The sequence below is a fragment of the Pelodiscus sinensis genome, chromosome 7 (genome assembly GCF_049634645.1).
Source record: "Pelodiscus sinensis isolate JC-2024 chromosome 7, ASM4963464v1, whole genome shotgun sequence".
In the NCBI taxonomy this organism is placed as follows: Eukaryota; Metazoa; Chordata; order Testudines; family Trionychidae; genus Pelodiscus; species Pelodiscus sinensis.
In genome coordinates, this window is record NC_134717.1 from 18944175 (window position 1) to 18964658 (window position 20484).

Genomic DNA, 20484 nt, shown 5'->3' on the forward strand with positions numbered 1-20484 from the left:
CTATCAGGAGATACTATAAGATGGTTATATATATACTGTATACATTATATACTGTATATAAAGTGTTCTAAACCCTTTTTATTGTACATACTGTATACAGTATACTGTAATGTTTTAGTTTTTTTAAGCCTTTTTTACCCTTTTTGCTCAGTTCAGCTTCTGCCGCTGTTACCTTGTGACTCATTTTTTGCCGAAGCTCACTCACTAGGCTCTTGCCATTTTGATGCCGGACTATCAGGAGTGTCAGACTATTGGATGCCGGACTATTGGAGTTTTACTGTAGATCCTTGCATACTACATGGCTTTTTGTAGATTTGAGGGTCAATCAATGTCATCTCAGCAAATCTCACAGTGAATCTCTGACTGTATCAAGGTCTGTTATGACCTTGCTAAAGTCTCTCCTCCTTCCAGCATAATTGCTTCTTCCACCAGGGCTCAATCTTCTATCTTGGAATTCCTGAGTAAAGTGCCAAACATCAGTACATTCAAGGTAGCAAAATGGTACTTTCTGTACTCATTATGGCATCACTCTGGTGATAATGCTAACTTTGGCCTAGCTGATGTTCCAGGCTCTCTCTAGATGATTTGAACTCACTCCACCAGTAAAAGGATTATAGGAAAGTCCTCTATGGTGTAATGTAAATATTCACATATCACTTGCAGAAAAATGGCTGCTTACCTTGTAAGGACTGTTCTTTTTTGAGATGGAATGTATATATGCACAACACATTACCCTTCCACCTCCCTGGATAGCTCCGACTGCATTACAGTACTACAAAGGATCAGAGAAAGAGATAGTAGATACACCCCTTTTATGTGTTAGCCTGAAAGAAAAAGGAGAGATGGTACACATGTGCTGCTGGCAAAAGTCTCTGCCATGGGTGTAATGGGTGTACACACATCTGTAGTGAAATATATCTGGGTACAACACCTCTCAAAAAACAACAGTTACTGCACAGCAAGTAATTTGTTTTAACATCTTTAGCTCAAGCTGTAGCAATTCATGCGTTTTACTGGAGATCCTTGATGCAATGCCCAATAAGAATGCATGATAGCTATCATTACATTTGTATCTATCATGGATTTAGGATCATATAAACGATTTAACCTTCAGTGTTGGAACAGGGCTCTGTGCAAGAGCTAAATCTGATCCTAAAAATAGGAATGCCTTATGCATTGGTATAACTGCTCAGCTTACAGCAGGAGTCTCAAATCCACTCTGCAAAGTGGGCCAAATTACACTGATAAATATGGTTTCTGGGTGGAGTTTATCAACCTGGTCTGTATGGTCGTCTTGTTTATAGCAACTGTCCTGTGAGTAGGAGGAGGAGGCTTGCAAAGATTCAGGGTAGAAGTATAGTATAGTAATTAAACTTTTAAGTCCCAATCCTGCACAAGATTCCACTAGAGCAGGCCCATTGTAGTAGAACGTCCACTGCAGGTACAGAAAAGTAGGGCAGGTACACATCAGTTTGTTTTACACCCTGAGAAGTGGAGCACATTTTCAAAGGGTTGTGCTCTTTGTTGGTTTCCCTTTCCCACTTGCATTTTAGTGATGCAGGGACAGTTAGACTTTGGGATGGCAAAGATTTATCAAAATGAAATTCAGTCTGAGATCTTGATTAAAAACTAAGGCAATCATCATCTTAGGTAACTTGGTATATTGTTGAAGGTCAACTGATCCTGCACTTATCCAATTCTCCCTGTATAATTCTGCAGCATCATTTGAGGCTTTTCAATTTTAGTTACTTTATCTGATATAATTAATTAGAATAATGATCAATATATAGCTTCATAGTTGTTTATTACATTTCTCAGACAAATAAAATGACAAGTGAGTATCCAAGAGACTTACAATAGAGAAATCTGATCTTGTTTCTTCAAAAATAATGGAATTTTTATACTGAATTTAGTGGGACCAGGACTGAGCCATAAATGAGACTTGAAACAGTGAAGGATAACAATACACAAAGGAAACTATTGTTACCATTGTCTTGAGTCTCATTTAATAAGTGGCATGCTTCTCAAAAATAACCAGTGGCAAATAAAGTGCATATATTACTGCTACAACTGCTCTCTCAATCCTATTTATTGAGGGTCAAAACAAGAGCCTGTTTCACTAACTTTTCTCAGAGTTTTGAAGTGCCTGCTCAGGAAACAGATACTGTAAAAGGGAAAAACAGAAATACTGTTGATGAGATCCAAGTTTACTGCTGATGCATTTATGGTTTAATGTTCCCTGAACTCCGCAATAATGATAACACTTGTATTCTGCCCATCTCTTGCAGTAAATTATTCTGTGGTGATATATTTTAATGGGCTATAGGAGTGCCCTAGTGTATTCTGTTCAGGTTTGATGTTATGAAACGATACACAGTGGCACCAAATCATATTTTTAATGTATAAGACGTGTGTCACTTCTAGTGAGGCTGTGGTGTATAGAAGCAAAAGGAGAGCATATTGATTTTTATAACTGATGATCAATACAGTATATCTCTCTTTCCTGCCTTGGCCAAGCCTAGAGAGACATGGAAATAAATTATATTTGCCTGTTACAGCTATAGCTTTTAACTGTTTCAGTTATGGATGCCATTCTGTGCTGTAGGCTGACTTTCTTTTATATGCTGAAAGTCCTCCTACTTATTGCAGAACTGTAATGGATAGTGCTCTAAGTGTCCTGACCCAAAGCCTGAAGAAGGCATTGGAAAGTCTCTTATTGAGGGGAAACTCCAGCAAATACAATTCTCTTTGGTAAGGAAATGAATATGTGATAAACCCTTTGTGATTTTTGCCTCAAACCTTTCATAAGGTTACAAAAAGGACTGTTTTCTCACCTGGGCAGAAAACCTTCCAGGGCCTGGCTTGACAGATCAGTGCTGAAAAAGAACACACTAAAAACAACCTTTTCTGAGATGGGGCTGTGGGGACCTTGCCATTTGTCTAAGCAACGCTATTTAAACTGTTGGCTCATAGGTATTGCAACTGCCAAGTGGCCCAAAGGCTTTGTGGGTTTATTCTCCTGCTTCTCTTCAATCATGCTTAGCCTGGTCCCCACAATCCTGTTTCACCTGCATCTTAACTGATGAGATGCTGCTCTGCTTTACTTGCTTAATAGGAAGTGCAGAAGTCTGCAACAGCACGGGACTTCAGTAAACTGACATCAGCATTTCTGGCAAAGTTGTCTGGAATTATTTTAGACCTCTTGTTTTCCACTGCTGTCACATGTTACCCTGTAGGGTTACAAGACAAGGAAAGGGAGGAGGCATTTGGATTGTCAAAGTGCTCCCCTGTGGTGAAAACATAGTCACCATTCCAAAAGAGTATTTGCAATAACTAGAGGGCTGTGCCCTCTGCTCATTGCACTCCCCACCCCGCCCCCCGCTTGTGGGGGCTAGGCAACCCCAGCTCTCCCCCACAGCCACCATGAAGGGCTGGGCTGCAACCGCGCCAGCCCGGATCCATTCTCCTTCTCCCCTTGCCTCGCCAACCCGATCCCCTTCTCTCTCACCCTCCCCTCCCCTGTCGTGCCAGCCAGGGTCCCTTCTCCCTTCCGTCCCACACCCACTAGCCCAGGCCATTTCTCCCCCCGCAATCCTAACTGCCCCCTTTCCCAGCCATGGTACACACCAGGCCTGGCTCTAATCCCAGCAGCCGGGGAGAGCAGGGGTGCCTGCCCACCCCATATGAGGTGCAGATAGTGCCATGTGCACATGGCACTCTGGAGCACTGCAACCTGCTGAGGTGGGGAAAGCAGCAGCGTGGGGAGCCACTGTCCTGACCTCTCCCCAGTGCAGTCCCACCTGTGCTGCTCACTGCCCCAGCCCTCCCTGCAGAGCCAGGGTCACCTGTCTGCCCACCAGGAGCTAAAGGGAAGGAGCAGACAGTTCAGCGCAGTAGCTCTCCTGGACTTGGGTTGCCAGGTGTCCGGTATTCTACTGGACAGTCTGGTTTTTGCGCCTCTGTCCGGTAAAAAAATTCAGAAAATACTGGACATGTGCAACGGATGGAAACCTGGCGGGAGTGGGGGGAGTGGCTGGGAGGCGGGGCCACAGTCAGCGCTGGGAGCCTGTGGTAGCATGCAAAAGCCTGGCGGTGGTGGGAGGAGTGGCTTGGAGTCCCAGCCACTCCCCCCGCCTCCGCCAGGCTTCTGCACACAACCAGAGGGAGTCACAGGCTGGGAGGTGGGGCCACGATCGGTGCTGGGAGCCTCTAGTTGTGTGTGGAAGTCGGGTGGGGGGAGTGGCTGGGAGGCAGGGTGCAATCGACGCTGGGATCCCTCAGCTGATTGCGTCGGAGGAGGAGTGATGCCTTGGGGAGGAGGAGAAGCCCTGTCCCTGCTCCTGAGCGCTGGTCAAGTGCATTGTGGCGCCGTAGTCCAGGAGACAAGCCCACAGGTGCTTTGTAGTTGTGTTTAGGTGCCTTCCATGGGCTCTCAGCCAAAACTTACTGGGGTGGAATTTTTTCTTCTTCTCAGTGGGACACCCAAAGACCTGGCTATGGGGAGTCACCTTCCTACCCATAGTCGCCCCCTCCCTGCCCTGCCATTGTGTTGCCCCCAGGTCTGCCTCTCTCTGCTTTGGGTAGCAGGCGGCTGCTTTGCAGAGCAGGCTCTGCTGCTTCCCCCTGTGTTCCCAGTTTGGTGGCTCTAGGGTAGTAGCCATACAGGATGTGTGTTCAGTGTGGGTGGGTTTTTTGGGTTTTTGTTTTGTCTTTTGCTCAACAAATTATTAGCCCGTGTAGTCGGTATTTTTTGGGAGACCATCTGGAAACCCTACCCTGAGCAGCTCAGTGGTGCTCTGGCAGCCACAGTAAGTGCAGCTGCTGAGGGGTGGGTAAGTCTCCACGGAGGTAGCTGGACTCCAGGCAGTCGGGCACCATGCTCTTACTGCCCCCACAAGCTTGGCAGTAAGGGAGCCCCCAAGAGCCCACTGCTGGCATATAAGCTTGTCTGGGAGCGTCACTCCTAGCACCTATCCCTGGGCTGCTGAGCTGAGCACTGTACTCTTTTCCCTCCTCCCCCCCCCCCCCCCCCCCGGACTGTCACAGCTATGATGTGGGGGCTGCCAGCTACTGTGTCATGTTTCTTGGTGTTGAAAGCCCTATGGGCCAGGGGTGGTGGAAGGGGAGTAAGGACTTGGTTTAAAATAGCAATTCCAAGTGGCGAGGGGAAGCAGAGAGGTCAGGTTCGAGCTGGGAGGGAAGAGGGGAGAGAGAGAGGGAGGGAGGCAAGTGGGACGCAGAGCAATGTGATGACATCACTCGGTCATCCTGCAGGGAAAACCTTTTGTAATATATAGAGAGATAAGCAGCAGTAAACCCAGCAGAACTTCTGACAGATTAGGGGGAAAGCCCTTCATGCTTTCAGTTTTCAGCAGCTTTTCTCTCTGCATTTTGAGATTGTTTAATAGTGCGTTGCAAACTAAAAGAGAAATTCAGTTTGTTCCCTGAGAGATACAAGAACCAACTTAGATTTAATACTGCGACGTCTGGCCTCAGATTGTGGAGGGAGAAAGTTAATTTCAAACCTATGAAGATAGCAGCCTCTATCAATGAGATATCTACAAAGTAAAGAAGGGTTTTTTTGAGTGTTTCTTCCACTTGAGTTCCGACTGACCACCTGAGTTGTGTATGGAGAAAGAGATTGACAGAAAATCAGAGTTTTAAGGAATCTACTTCAGTGCATAGTCCCAGGGGAAAATGCCCTTTCAGTACTGAACTACTCCTTACATTTTGTAATGATTTATTTACAGCATCATGAGAGAGGAGATAGCAAAGATGAGTCAAGCTCGCATGAATCCTGTGATTTTTGTAGTTTATTGGTGAGCAAAATATCTCGTATAAGCAATTATCAGGAAAATATTTCATGTCATGAGATGACTAGGATATCTGACATTTTTGTTCTCAAAAATTAACATTTTCAATTACCAATCAATTTTAACTTTGCCAAAAATATGACAATCTCAGCACTGATAAAATAAATTACTTCATTAATTTCAGTAGCTTTACAAGTACTTTTCAGGGATTTACAAATTTTTGATGAAAAATGCTTAAGCTAAAAAACACTTTGTCTTTACACACCTGAATTCATGTTCAGTTACAAGAGAAGTGGTGGCAAGGGGCAACTCTCTTTCCTGATACTTTCAAAACTAGAGAGGACAGAGGACGTACTGGTGGGAATAATCCTGCAGTGGTGTGTGGATAGAGTTGGTCAGTTATTCTCAGCCATTTTCCAGTCAGGACTCCAAAACTTCATGCAGTTTATTAAGAACATAAGGGTGGCTATACTGGGTCAGACCAAATGTCCATCTAGCTCAGTATCCTGTTTGCCAACAGTGGCCAATGCCAGCTGTCCCAGAGAGAGTGAACAGAACAGGGAATCATCAAGAGATCCCTCTCCTGTCACCCATTCCAGCTTCTGACAAATAGAGGCTAGGGACACCATTCCTGCCTATCCTGCCTAATAGCCATTGATGGAGCTCTTCTTCATGAATCTGTCTAGTTCTTTCTTTAACCCTGTTAAATCCTAGACTTTGCAATATACTCAGGGAAATAATTTCACAGGTTGATTGGGTATTGTGTGAAAAAATACTTCCTTTTGTTTTTTTCAAACCTGCTATGTATTAATGAATTTAGTTCTTATGAGAACAAGTAAATAACCTTTCCTTATTCACTTTCTCCATACCTATCATGACTTTATAGACCTCTATCGTATCCCACCTTGAGTCTCCTCTTGTCCCAGTCTTGTTAATCACTCTCCATATGGTGGCTATTCCAAACTTCTAATTATTTTTGTTGCCCTTTTCTGAACTTTTTCCAATGCCAAGATGAGGTGACCACATCTGCATGAGGTATTTAAGATATGGGCATGCTATTGATTTATATAGCTGCAATAAGATATATTCTGTCTTATTCTCTCTCCTTTTTTAAAATGACTAACATTCTGTTTGCTTTTTAAACTGCTGCTGCATATTGAGTGGATATTTTCAGACAATTATGCACAGTGACTCCAAGATCTCTCTCACACTCTCTCTCTCTGTCTCTCTCATGGTAATAGCTAATTTAGTCCCCATCATTTTGTATGTATAGTTGGGATTATGTTCTCCAATATGCACTACAGGCAGTCCCCGGGTTACATGGATCCGACTTACATTGGATCCTTACTTACAAACAGGGTGAGGCAACCCCGCACTAGCTGCTTCCCCCCAGCAGACTAGGGAGACGCGGAGCGGCTTTTCTCAGCAGACACCTCAGCTTGAGAATAAAGGACTGAGGGAAGTGAGGTGTGGGATAATAAAACTGAGCTCTGGAGAAATGTTTGGCTAGAGTTTCCCCTACAATATGTACCAGTTCCGACTTACATACAAATTCAACTTAAGAACAAACCTACAGTCCCTATCTTGTACGTAACCCGGGGACTGCCTGTACTTTGCATTTATCAACATTAAAATTCATTTGCTATTTTGTTACTCAGTCAATTTGTTACTAGTTTTGCGCAATCCTTTTGAAGCTCTTCACAGTTTGCTTTGGACTTAACTGTCTTGAGGAGTTTTATATCAACTGCAAATTTTGCCATCTCATTGTTTACCCCTTTTCCAGATCATTTATGAATATGTTGAATAGGATTAATCCCAGTACGGACCACTGTTGGACACCACTAGTTATCCCTCTCCATTCTGAAAACTGACAGTTTATTTTTACCTTTTGTTTCCTATCTTTTACCAGTTATCAGTCCATGAGAGGATCTTCCCTCTTATCCCATAAAAGCTTACTATGTTTCAGAACCTTTTGTGAGGGAGCTTCTGGAAAACTAAGCATACTATATTCACTGAATCCCCCTTGCCCACCTGCTTGTTAACCCTCTCAAAGAATACTAGTAGACTAGTGAGGCTTGATTTCCCTTTACAGAAGCTATGTTGATTTTTTCCCAACAAATTATGTTCATCTATGTGTCTGACAATTTTGTCCTTTTCTGTAGTTTCAACCAATTTGCCTGGTACAGAAAATAGACTTATCAGTCTGTAATTGCCAGGGTCACTCTAGAGCCCTTTCTGAAAATTGGTGTCACGTGATTTATTCTCCAGCCATTGGTATAGAAGATGATTTAAAGGATAGGTTACAAACTACAGTTAACAGTTCCTCACTTTCACATTGGAGTTCTTTCAGAACTCTTGGGTGAATACCATTTGGTCCTGGAGACTTGTTACTGGTTAGTTTATCGATTTGTTCCAGAACCTCCTCTAATGACTCCTCAATCTTGTAACCTAAAAAGAATGTCTCAGGTTTGGGAATCCCTCTCACATCCTCAACTGTGAAGTCCGACGCAAAAAATGTATTTAGTTTCTCTACAATTACCTTGTCATCTTCGAGTGTCCTTTGTCATCTTGATTGTCCAATTGCCCCACTGGTTATTTAGCTGGTGTCCTGCTTCTGATACACTTTAAAAACAAAAAAATTGTGAATTTTTGGCGAGCTGTTCCTCAGATTCTTTTTTTGGCCTGTGTCACGGTGTGAACACTCGCCCCCAAGGCACCTCCTGCTAGTCACTTCGGAAATTAGCTCTTCAGCCCTGGAGCGCCTTTTTTCATCTGGTGTCAGACCTTCTGGTACCATCATAGGTCAGTGCCCCTGCACTTTAGGGTCCTCCCCTCCCAGAGAATCCCCAATGTCCCTAAACCCCCTTGCCTCAGTGACCCGCTTCCAGTCGTCATCTAGCCCCTTACCTCAGGGGCAAACTGCAGTCTGACATGGCCACTCATCATTGCCAAGGGGGTGTGGGCTTGATGCCCTTTGCCTATCCTGGCTGTTTCCCTGCAGCCTTCATACACTCTGGCCTTGCCTCAGACCCTATAGCCTGGGAGTGAAGTCAGGCTGGAGCTCCCCAGCTCTGCCTGCCTTTTCCCAGCACAGCTCTGTCTCAGGAAGCCTCCAGCTTCCCTGACAGCCTGGTCCCTTCTGCTCCCCAGCTACAGCAAGAGTGTGTCTATCCTCCTTCCCTCCAGGAGACTTTATTTATATAGCCCCAACTGGGCCCTGATTGGTTGTCTCTGCCTCAGCTGTGCGCTCAACCCTCCTAGCCCTCTCCCAGGCCTGGGTTTTAACCCTTAAAGGACTAGTGCAGGGCAAACACCCCATCACAGACTTCCTAATTTTTTTACACTTCATACGACAGAGTTTATGATCCTTTCTATTTTCCTCACTAGGATTTTTAAGCAATGCCTTTTTATCTTTTATCTTTTTAAATTTGGAATATAATTTAAGTTGAGTCTATCACAGGGATCTTGAATTATATTATGGTCATTATTTTCAAGCCTCCTTGCTGCAACCCTCTAAAATTCAGTTACTTTTCAACCACAAGGACTTGTGGGGTTGGCTTACTCCATGAAATCTGAGTCTTTGATATTGGAATACACTGTCATGTTGGTGAAAGCTTTTCCAGGAATTCTGTTACAAACCTCTAGTTCCAGGAAAAACAATTCAGTCAAAAATAGTCTTTTAAAATGGGTCTAAAAATGACACATAAGGATATGCATTGTGAACATATAGACCATAACTATGTAAAGTTGTCCACTGGCAGCTCTTAAAAATATTTGTTTTTTACCAGCAAATTAAAACAAATTAATCTTTTTGGAAATCACACTTATTATACATTTATTACTTCAGTTCTTAGCAATGGTTGACTTCTTTTTGTATTTTGAATCATGGCTGTAAGAAAAATAGTTAAGAATTGAACACTCTGTATACATAGTAGCTGCGTCTAGACTGGCAAGTTTTTCAGTAAAAGCAGCTGCTTTTGCGGAAAAACTTGCCAGCTGTCTACACTGGCCACTTGAATTTCCGCAAGAACACTGACTTCCTACTGTCTGAAATCAGTGCTTCTTGCGGAAATACTATGCTGCTCCCGTTCGGGCAAAAGTCCTTTTGCGCAAAGCTATTGCACTAAAGTGCCAGTGTAGATAGCTCAGATTTGTTTTGAGCAAAAAAAGCCCCGATTGCGAAAATGGCGATCGGGGCTTTTTTGCGCAAAAGCGCATCTAGATTGGCATGGATGCTTTTCCACAAAAAGTGCTTTTGCGGGAAAGCGTCCGTGCCAATCTAAATGCTCTTTTCCACAAATGCTTTTAACGGAAAACTTTTCCGTTAAAAGCATTTGCGGAAAATCATGCCAGTCTAGACGTAGGCAGTAACTATAACAAAGAGCCAGCTGCATTTCCCCAGCTTCCACAGATGTCAGGAGCATTTGAGTCATGCATTTGGGCTGGTCCATCTCTGTTTAATATCACATCTAAAGTACTGTAATATTAATGGGAGAATCTTACCATAAGTGTTTCTTTCACTGGCCCTGTTAGTATTGAACAAGCCTTGTTTATGTCCATTTCAGGTGTTCATAACCATCATTTAAGAAAACCCTTCTTTACTGATTCTCACAGTTCCTTCAAAGCTAAGGCAGAAATTCTTCTGTAATATGTTTTTAAATATCACTTAGTCACATGGCAAGTAGTTTTCCACAGGGCAACCAGAGTTCTAATGGAACATTTTGTGAGAGAACAGTTTTCTCCGAGTCTATGACTTTTGTGTGGAAAGTAAAGGAATAAGAAATGGAATTGCTGTTAATTTAATGAGTAGTATTCAATTCTATTATTTCTGACACGGTAACCTAATTTTTCTTTTTTTTCATTCAGTGGATTAGGGAGTTTTCACTGAAAATAAATAGAATCTTAATGGACATTGTAAAAGTGGTTATGGACAGTAATGGCTATTAGAGTGCTTGCAGTTTTTTAGCAAGATGCATGTAATTCCATCATAAAAATAGAATCTCCTTTGTTAAAAAAAGCAGTGAAAACATACTGGAATATTTAATATTTAAAATGATGCTGCCATAAGAGTTATGTAGCTGGTAATATTTAATACTTCAGGATTTAGTCATGTGTTTCATTATATGTTTCACATGCACAGGGAATATAATTGGAAAACCTGAAAATTAAGTTTTTAAATTAATTTGGCAGGGGCTCAGGGTGGAGGGAGGGGGGAAGGAGGGGCTCAGGGCTGGGGGCTGAGGTATGTGTGGATAGGAGAAATGGAGGGGGCAAGGGAGCTATTTAGACAGGACGGGGGTGGGGGGAGGGGCTGAAGCCCCCCCCATTTGTTTCAGACACTGCTTGCTGTTCCCCTTCATCACTCTTAGGGACTGAAAGGAAAGCTCACAGCATGGGTCACTCACTCCACTGCCCTCTCCCCTCCTAGCAGGAGGCAAAGGAATGTAGGCACACTGTGTGCTTTCCTCTCACTCCCTGATGGGAAGGGGAACAGCAAGCTGCATCCTTTATTGGCACACTGGAGGGGAGGGGGCTAGGGCAGCCCCAGACTGATGGGAGAGTGTGCCCTCAGACAGCCCCTTTAACCTGTCTGCTGCTTAGCATGGCCGCCTGCAAGAAGCTATTGGAGCACACCGCCTCCTTCTGCAGCCAAGCCACTGCAGCCAGCCAGCAACTTCTTGCCTGAGCAGCACACCAGCTTACTTTCACCTCTGGATGGGTTTAATTAAAGAAAACACAAAATAATTTCCACTACCCTACATGTCTATAAGCAGTTGTTAGGTCACACGGAGTAGATGATGGGCTTTTGTCCATAAAATATCTCTGTGTAAAACAGCATTCAAAACAAACACAGAAGGGAATGACCCTTAGCTATACGGTGATGAAGAATTAAATTTCTTATTCAAGTACAGAAGAATCTCAGAGATACAAACACCTCAGGAATGAAGTATGTTTGTAAGTCTGCAATGTTCTAACTCAGAACATAACTTTATAGCTGTTCCTTCAAAAGTTCACAAATGACCATTTAATTAAATACAGCTTTTAAACTTTACTATGCAGAAGGAAAATGCTTTAATATAACACAATACTTATGATTGTACTTTATTTGCTTGCTATTTTTTTATTATATTTTACCTGATTGTGGTGTTCTGATTCCAAATGATGTATGCAGTTGGTCAACTGGTCAGTTTGTAACTCTGGCATTTGTGACTCTGAGGTTCTAGGGTACAACAGAATCCCTGCACCTGTACAGAGCCCATTGCCTTCAGAGGACAAGCTGAGCCTGATGCTGGATCAGGACCTTAAGCTATATAGATTTTTCAGCTTCCTTGGCCTTCACAGGCACAGAAAAAAGAACAATTCTAAGGAAGGGACGATGTGGAAAAGAGGAAATTACTGTGACTTAGATGAGGAGAAAGGGGTGAAGGAGAAAGGAGTACAGGGAGAGACTTACAGGAGAGAGAGAGACAAGTGCTGGGTAAGAGAGAGGGAACGACACTGGAGAGGAGAGAGATTACATTGAGAGGATAAAGAGATGCAAAAGATAAGAAATACTAACCAATAAGCTGCTCTGTCAGTTCCCTGAGAACCGCAAAGAAATCATGAGGTATAGTAATAATTATATAATAATGCCTACCTCTCTTATAGCATATTACATCAAAAGATTCATAGTGCTTTACAAAGGAGGTTGGCCAGTGCCTGATTAAGGCATATGCTAACCTATATCTTTGGGCCTTGCAATATGAGAGACGCCTCTACAAAAGAAAAAAAGACTCCATTTCAAATTTTATCAAAATTGATTGATAAATAAAACAGACATGGGACGAATGAACTGGGTTGTACCCACAAAAGCTCATGATATGATCTGTATTTTTCATTCATCTCTAAGGTGCTACAGGGCCACTAGTTTAAGTTTTTTTCTCTATACAATAGACATTTTTGTTGAAATATGACAAGATATGCCTGTCTGGCTACATAAACACTTTTATACGACCCTTACTCTTCACTAATATGTTTATTATTGGCAGGTGGGAGGCCAGGGCTGAGAAAAACATAATTGCCCTTGGAAAAATTAGTATTGCCCACAAGTAAGTCTGCTACCAGTCTCCAGAGGGAGCATTTTGTTGGACTGGCACTACTGGTAAACTTCTGACTCTGCTTTCGTAATGTATTTAATTAAATAATCTCACTGCTAATAAAATTGGAAGATATCTGAGGTCAGAGTCAGCAATGTCATGAATCAATCCTTCCAACCTTATATGGATATGGGACTCATCCGAGCACTCCCATGAATAGCATCTCTCTTTGGCTGGAAGTAGCGCAGAAGGCTGCTATCTTTTCTTTAAGGTCTAGCATGATCAGTCATATAGTGCCTTCATTCCCGTTGTCATAAGTGTCAGCATGCTCTTTCTTTCTTTTCATCTGTACAGAAGTACAATTGTGTATTTTTAGTGTGCGAGCCACTTTCTGCTTTATGCACTATCCATGCCTCACATGATTGAGTTCGCAGGTGATCATCTTAGGGGCATGAGTCAAGTGGATCTTGAGAAAGATAAGTTTATGTTTGCTTCCCTGCATCAGTTTTGGGTAACTTCACTTTATTTTATAGAATGACAAAAGAAAAATCCCAACAATTCATTGTTTCTCAGTGAAAATTAAATTGAAATAAACATTTGTGAATATATTTTGTAAAATCTGGATACATTTTGTATTTTCATTTATCATATGAGAAGGATAATTTTCCTTATTCATGGTGTAAAAAAAAATGATATAACCCCTTTTGTTTTCCTGTTGATAGACATAGATACAATAACATTAACTTTCACAGAAATCTGCTAAAATATCACAGGTTTTTGCATATATATTTTAATAAAAATATAATTTGTTAATATATAAAATCTCAATATTTATAATATAAAATTATTTTCCCCCACCCCTGCTTTATTGCTTCTGGTAATTCCTATTGCCATCTTACATTCTCCAATAGTCTCATTACATATTCAAAGAAGGAATTCTATAATTCAGATGCTTCAACGGGGAAGAAAAATGTTATGAGAAATTTTCTAGTGAATTGTATTACTCATTGTATGGGGTGGGGACACTGTATTTTTTATATTTTATTGTTTACTTCTAGTTTACTTGTATGCATATTCAATGAACTTTCTGTCAAAATAATACATTTTCTTTTAATTATATGGGCTTTCTTACACTTGACCTACCTTAGGGCCTCAGATTGTCATAATCCAGCCCTGAGGTCAACATCAATATTTTTGTTTCACAATGAGGAAAGTGAATCAGGGTACACTGTGGTGTTTTTTTTCGAACAAGGTATGCAAATTGCGCTTGCATTTCCATATCATCTTCTGACTTTTTTTCCCAGGGGAGGATTTTCTGATATTTGGCCCATCTACACAGGGCCAAATATCAGAAAAAAACCCTCTTTCAGAAGCCCCCCCATTCCTTGTAAAATGAGGTGTACAAGGGGCTTCCAAAAGAGGGAGGGTTTCCGACATTTGGCCCCATGTAGATGGGCCAAATATCAGAAAATCCTCTTCCAGAAAAAATATCGGAAGAAGATATGTAAATGTGAGCACAATTTGCATACCTTTTTTGAAAAAAACCCTACAGTGTAGACATACCCTCAGAGATTAATGCAAGATCAATAGCAGAGCCAGGAATAGAACCCAGTTCAGGTCTTCTTTCACTAGGCTGTACTGCTTCCTGTAGAACGCACTAATGCATTGGCATGTGATGATATTGTATTTTGGTGCAGTGTTCTTACCTATAGATGCAGCAATTATCATGCAGTGAGTTTATTCCCGATCTTCTCTAGTCCACTCATAATGCTGTAAAATGGTTCTCTTCTAAGGTAGTGGCCTGGTAGCCTAGCAGAATGAGTGGAACAGCAGTCAAACACAAGTACGCTGCAGGAATCACATGAAAGAAGCTACACGTGACTTGAACAGCAGAGTTTACTGACATTTTCTCTTTTTATTACATTACTCAACGTATCTCTCCGACCAGGCATTGTGGTCTGCTTCGTTATTCGCCACCCACTAGAACATTGCTATAATACTGGAAACCTTTCCATTGACAGGAAATTCAAAGCTCCTAGTGCAAATACTATGAACTGATATATTTTCTATTTGTGTAGGTCAGATGATACGTTCTCGGTCCATAATTATGCAGGTGCAAGGAGAAGGAAGGCTGTGCCCCACACAGCTCACCCAGTATAGAAACTGTCCTGTAAAGCCCTGCTACACTTGGATTCTTGGGGAATGGTCACTGTGCAGACTTGAGGTATGTCTTGTTGTTACGCTTTTCAGGGATTTCTCAGGGAAAACTTGTAGAAATGCATTTCATCAACAACAAATGGCACAATTATGCGACAGAAGTAATTTATGCAGCTCTTCCAAGATCTACAGTAATTTCGTTGCTATTAATATCAACCTAAAATCCACTTTAAAACAAAGTAAGTTCATCGTGTGTACAACTGTTGTGATATGATCCTGTCATTTGATTAATTGATTCCATGTCCTGTCGGGACCACTGGGATCATCCAGGCTGGCCTCCTGCAAAGCACAGGCCAGAGAACTCCCCCAAAATATCTCCTTAACCATGTATTTTAGAAAAATATCCAATCTGTATGAAAAATCGCCAGTGATGGAGAATCCATGAGGACTCTTGGTAAATTGTTCCAATGGTTAATTACCCTCACTGTTACCAACTTGCACCTGATTTCCTTGCTAAATTTATCCAGCTTCATCTTTCCGCCATTGGACTAATTATACCTTTCTCTGCTGGATTGAAGAGCCAAGTGTTCCCCACAAGGGTACTTACAGGCTGCAATAAAGTCACATCCTTAGGCCCTGAATGTAACAGTGCAATTCATAATATTGTGCAGTACTGTAGTGAGTTCTGCCAACTCTTACTGGAGTGCCACTCTAGTGAACCATTATTTAATTATTTACAGCAGTGCTACCAAGAAAATGTATCTAGTGAGTTTTGGAAGTATTTATTTTGGAAGCAGTAAGAACGCTTACCCTGAGAATAACTGATGTCCCTAGACATCTTGGAATGTCTTAAACACTATAATTTGAAGATATTACATGGAGTGTTGATTACCATAGTCTTCTTAGTGGAGTTATCAAAGTGGCCTGAAAATGTAATAGACTCTTAAATTGCAATGGGTAGCACACATATACCCTCTGCTTGGTTAGTAATGGGTGTCTGTGATTTTCTCACTATCATCATGTTGCTTTGTGCTTGCATTGATTTATCTTACAACCCTTCTTCACCCCCTTAGAAACCTGGCCAATCCTGCTTCATATGTTAAAGCATTCTTGTTAGTCACAAACTCAAGTTAACTTACACTGAGTGGTATGAATTTTTTACAGAAAAGTTACTCCTACACGGTGAAATGTGATTCACCTCCATTAACCCATACTAACTGCCCTCTCTGAGGGAGAGGTATGAGTGAAATGCAGAGAGGAAATCTACTCCCTTCACCAAGGGCTCATGACCTCTGAAGATCTCACCCTGGCTGCTATTCCACAATATGTGGCAAAGTGTTGGGGCAGTATATATGTGCATATGTGCAGAGCCGATCTCTCCTCTCCTCTACCCTTTTCATGATGTAGCAGGCTTTGTGCCACCTTCTGCTCGGATACTTCTCCAGAGAGTGTGTGTGCAATGATTGCAGCAGCTGGTATAATGTAGAGCAGCCCCTAGCTCCTATAAATTGTAACTGAAACTGTTTTGACCATTGGCCAGGCCACAACCAGGGAGGCAGAAATAGGATTTTCCTCCTATTCCTTTCAGTTCTGCTAAGTGCAAACTAGGTGCAACTGAGAATGTGACACATTCATATAAATGTAATATTTATGTAGCCCTAACACTGTGGGCTCTGATCTTGTCCCAGTAAACAGGATTAGCTCTCATGAGTACTAAATGAAAGACCTTTAATTGCAGGAAATATTGATGATGCTAATAGTGGACACTTCTCTCTGACCTATTCACTGAATCTTCACCCTGACATATTGCTAAGATTATTGAGCTGACTGCACTTTTTGAAGAATAGAAGCATGTTAAATCTGGAGCCTAGTTAAATTCAGCTTAGATAAAATAATTACATCTTGTCTACCCCAGGCTTCACCCTGCACTTTTGGTAGGATACAGTATTCTTATTTCTTCCTAAACTATTGTGTAGTCTTTTTATGCTCTATTAAGAGGCTGTCAGAGGTGGCTGCATTTCAGTGGGAGGGAAGGAGGAGTTGTTCTGTTACATTGTATTTTAGAAAAGCTCTTAAGGATGAACCATGCTATTTAAATGCAAGTGACTTCCAAGTTTTTTCATGGAATAAATCCTAAATTCACTTTTTCCAAAAGTATCTAAAACAATCTTGTTTTTCACAGTTGTCCTATTGAATTGATGTTGACTAACATGACATTAGCAAAATCTATTGTGAAAGTAGCTTGACCTAGTTAAATACACAGAATTCTGAATTATGAGTAGACTGCAATATGTATCTTTTCTGTATTATAGGATAGCTGGAATAGAATAGTAACCGTTATCCTAAATTCATTGCTTTGGTGGGAAGGATTAGAGATGTTTGCATTCTTAGAAGTAGGAGACCTGCTGCATAACAGATTTTCACATTATTTAAGTCAGAAAGTGGTATTACTGTCAGCCCTTGCATCCTAAAAAAGAGATGCTGATAGGTGTTTCTCGTAGTGATCGTACCAGAATGCCCTTCCAACTCCCAAAGATAAGTCTGGAATGGCAGTGCAGAGTGTTGCAGTGCAACCAAAACCTTGATACCATTGTCCATGACCCTTCATGCATCAAGGGCCATTTCCAGTTGTGCAAGGAGCAAACCGGCAGTCCTCCAAGAAATGGAAAACCTTGTAGAAGCAGTGAATGTTTCCAGTCCTAAAGCCATAAGGGACATAAATGGAAGGAAATTAAACTGAGTCTGAATGTTCCCTTCCATGGCAGCCTATCATAACATGGATAAAAAGCATAAACAACATGAAGTAGTGCTCGTTTGTGTTATTTGGTTACTAAAGGAACATGAGCCACATAGTCAGATGATAACAAAACATGTATCCAGACTTTCAATATCATTTCAAATTGTATGCATTTAACTCCAAATTTCCAAACGTCTTTAGGCTCCTAAAAGTGGGCCTAAAGGTGGGTTCTTAACAGGTTTTTCAAAATCCCAAATGCCTAAGGTGCGTCTACACAGTAGGGCTTAACTTGAAATAAGCAACACAAATTGAGCTACGTCCATTGCATGGCTTATTTCAAAATAGCTTATTTTTAAATAGGGAGCATCTACACAGCACTTAATTCGAAATAGAGCACTCTTCCTCCAGCTTCCCTAACTCCTCATACAATGAGGATTGCAGGAGTCAGAGTAAGTAGTCCTCCAGGTTGACAGTATTTTGACACTATTTCTAAATAACTGCCTACTGTCTAGATGCGGACTAAGGGTATGTCTACACTAGCCCCCTACTTTAAACTAGGGAGGCTAATGTAGGCATTCAAACTTGCAAATCAAGCCTGGGATTTAAATATCCCGCGCTTGATTTGCATCTTCCCAGATGGTTGCTATTTTTGAAATTTACAAGTCCGGACTAACTGCCCGCGTCTACACACGTCAGGGACCTGGTAGTTCAAAATAAAGCCCTAGTTCAAACTACCTGTTAAGCCTCATTCCTGGAGGAATAATAGGTACTTCGAACTAGGGCTTTAATTCAAACTACCGGGTCCCTGCCACATGTAGACACGGGCAGTTAGTCTGGACTTGTACATTTCAAAAAATGGCGACCAGCCAGGAAGATGCAAATCAAACGTGGGCTATTTAAATCCCGGGCTTGATTTGCAACTTCAAATGCCTACAGTAGTCTCCCTAGTTCGAAGTAGGGGGCTAGTGTAGACATACCCTAAGCTATTTCGGAATAGTGCTAGTTATTTTGAAATACTGTTGCTGCATAAATGTATCCTAAATTCCATGAATTAGGAGTTGGGTGCCTAGACATTTTTGAAAATCCAACTAAGAACCTATTTGCATCATCTGGTGCCTAATGCCATCCAAAATATGGCCCTCAGAGTCTGACCATGCAGCCCTTTCTCATAAAAAAATCATACTTCAATAAATTCTCTTTAATGAAGGAAAGTGTTGCCCAATGAAAGAACGTTTATCCTGCAGACCTTAATCTTGGGAGTTTTGTATGTCCAATACCCTCTTCAAGAAGTTTCCTTTGATTTATCACCTGTTATTCCTTGTTGGCCCATTACTGATATCCTTACTCCAGCAGAATGGTTTTCAAACTTTTTTTTCTCTCAGTTGAAAAGTTGTTGATGCCCACAACCCAACATAATTATATCTTCTGTGTAGAGTGCAGGCTTTGGAGTGGGGATTGTGATGAGGGGCTTGCGGGAATCAGGTCTGGGGCAGGGGATTGGTGCTTCAGGTTTGGACCTGGGTTTACCTCTGGCAGCTCCTGGTCAGTGACACAGTGGGTTTGCTAAGGTAGACTCCCTGCCTGTCCTGGAAGCATGGACTGTGCTGTACCTCAGAAGGTCTGGCTCCTAGGTTGAAGCTGCTCTGTTCACTGTTCTTGCTTGTAGGAAGCATCCTCGCCTTCTTCCATTGGCCAGAAACTGGCTAGTGGAAATGCAGAGCTGGTGCTCAGTGCAGGAACAGTGCATGAAGCTCTGTGGCCACCCTGCATAGGAGTCAGACTTGCTGCTGGTCTCTTTTGGGGCTCAGCTCAGTCTGTGATGCCAGGACAAGGAGCCTGCCTTAGCATCCCCACTGGTCACCTGATTGCCCTATAGCAAGGTAACCCAGTGACTGATATTCTGCAAGCTAGTGCTGCATTACGAACCATTGTTTGAAAACCATTGCTCTAGCAAATTTCTACTGAGTTCTGCGGGATGGTTGGAACTTCAGGCATGGGTCCTATATAATTTTAGGATGCGAATAGAGACCAGTATATTTCTCCTGCATTATTTATGCACCATATATAGTAAAAAGCAGGTTTCCACTTTCCACTGTAAATGGCATTATGACTCTATTTTCAAAAAAAGGATGAAGATCCCTGCCTTACAAGGATGATGTTAGGTTTGGGTGCTTGTAAAACTAATGGCCAGTCTTAAATAATAAACAGAAGTAACCATTAAAGGATAAACATTTACCTCAGCATCATATCTGAGCTACAGTAACTATTCCTATTCCATGTGTAGGGAAATCCAAAGATATCATGTGTTGATAAATGTTGACTTTATAGTGGACAGCATTGTATTAGAGGTAGGTATTATTGTCAACTAGAATAAGTGTCTTTTTATATCATTTTAGTCCTCTACAATAGAGATTAGTCATTTCCTTAGCTATTCCTTTAAGTTTGAAATATACTGTAGTTTGATTAGACACTGTCTTCCCAGAGAGCTCCTTCCATATCATAATCTGTCTCCACCAGTAATTTCCAAGAAATCCAGCCCTGTTTGGCACCTGGATGAGCTATTCATGCACCATTAATCCAAGTCTGCAACAGAGGCTTCTGCGGTGAAATAGTAATTTAGAATAATAAGTTACATACAGACTAGATTGAAACAGTGTTGAAAACTTAATGTCTAGCTGAATACAGTAAATCTGCACTAATG

The 20484-nt window shown here is 41.7% G+C and overlaps 1 protein-coding gene across 2 annotated transcripts in view; it reads left to right on the forward strand.

Annotated features, from left to right (window-relative positions):
- The window catches only part of THSD7B (thrombospondin type 1 domain containing 7B), a 630645-nt gene that overhangs the window by 596330 nt on the left and 13831 nt on the right, over nucleotides 1-20484 (forward strand). For both annotated transcript variants that reach the window (XM_075933305.1, XM_075933306.1), the window contains exon 21: nucleotides 14968-15113. In XM_075933305.1, coding sequence (XP_075789420.1) covers nucleotides 14968-15113 — 146 coding nt within the window. The remainder of the gene's footprint in view (nucleotides 1-14967; nucleotides 15114-20484) is intronic.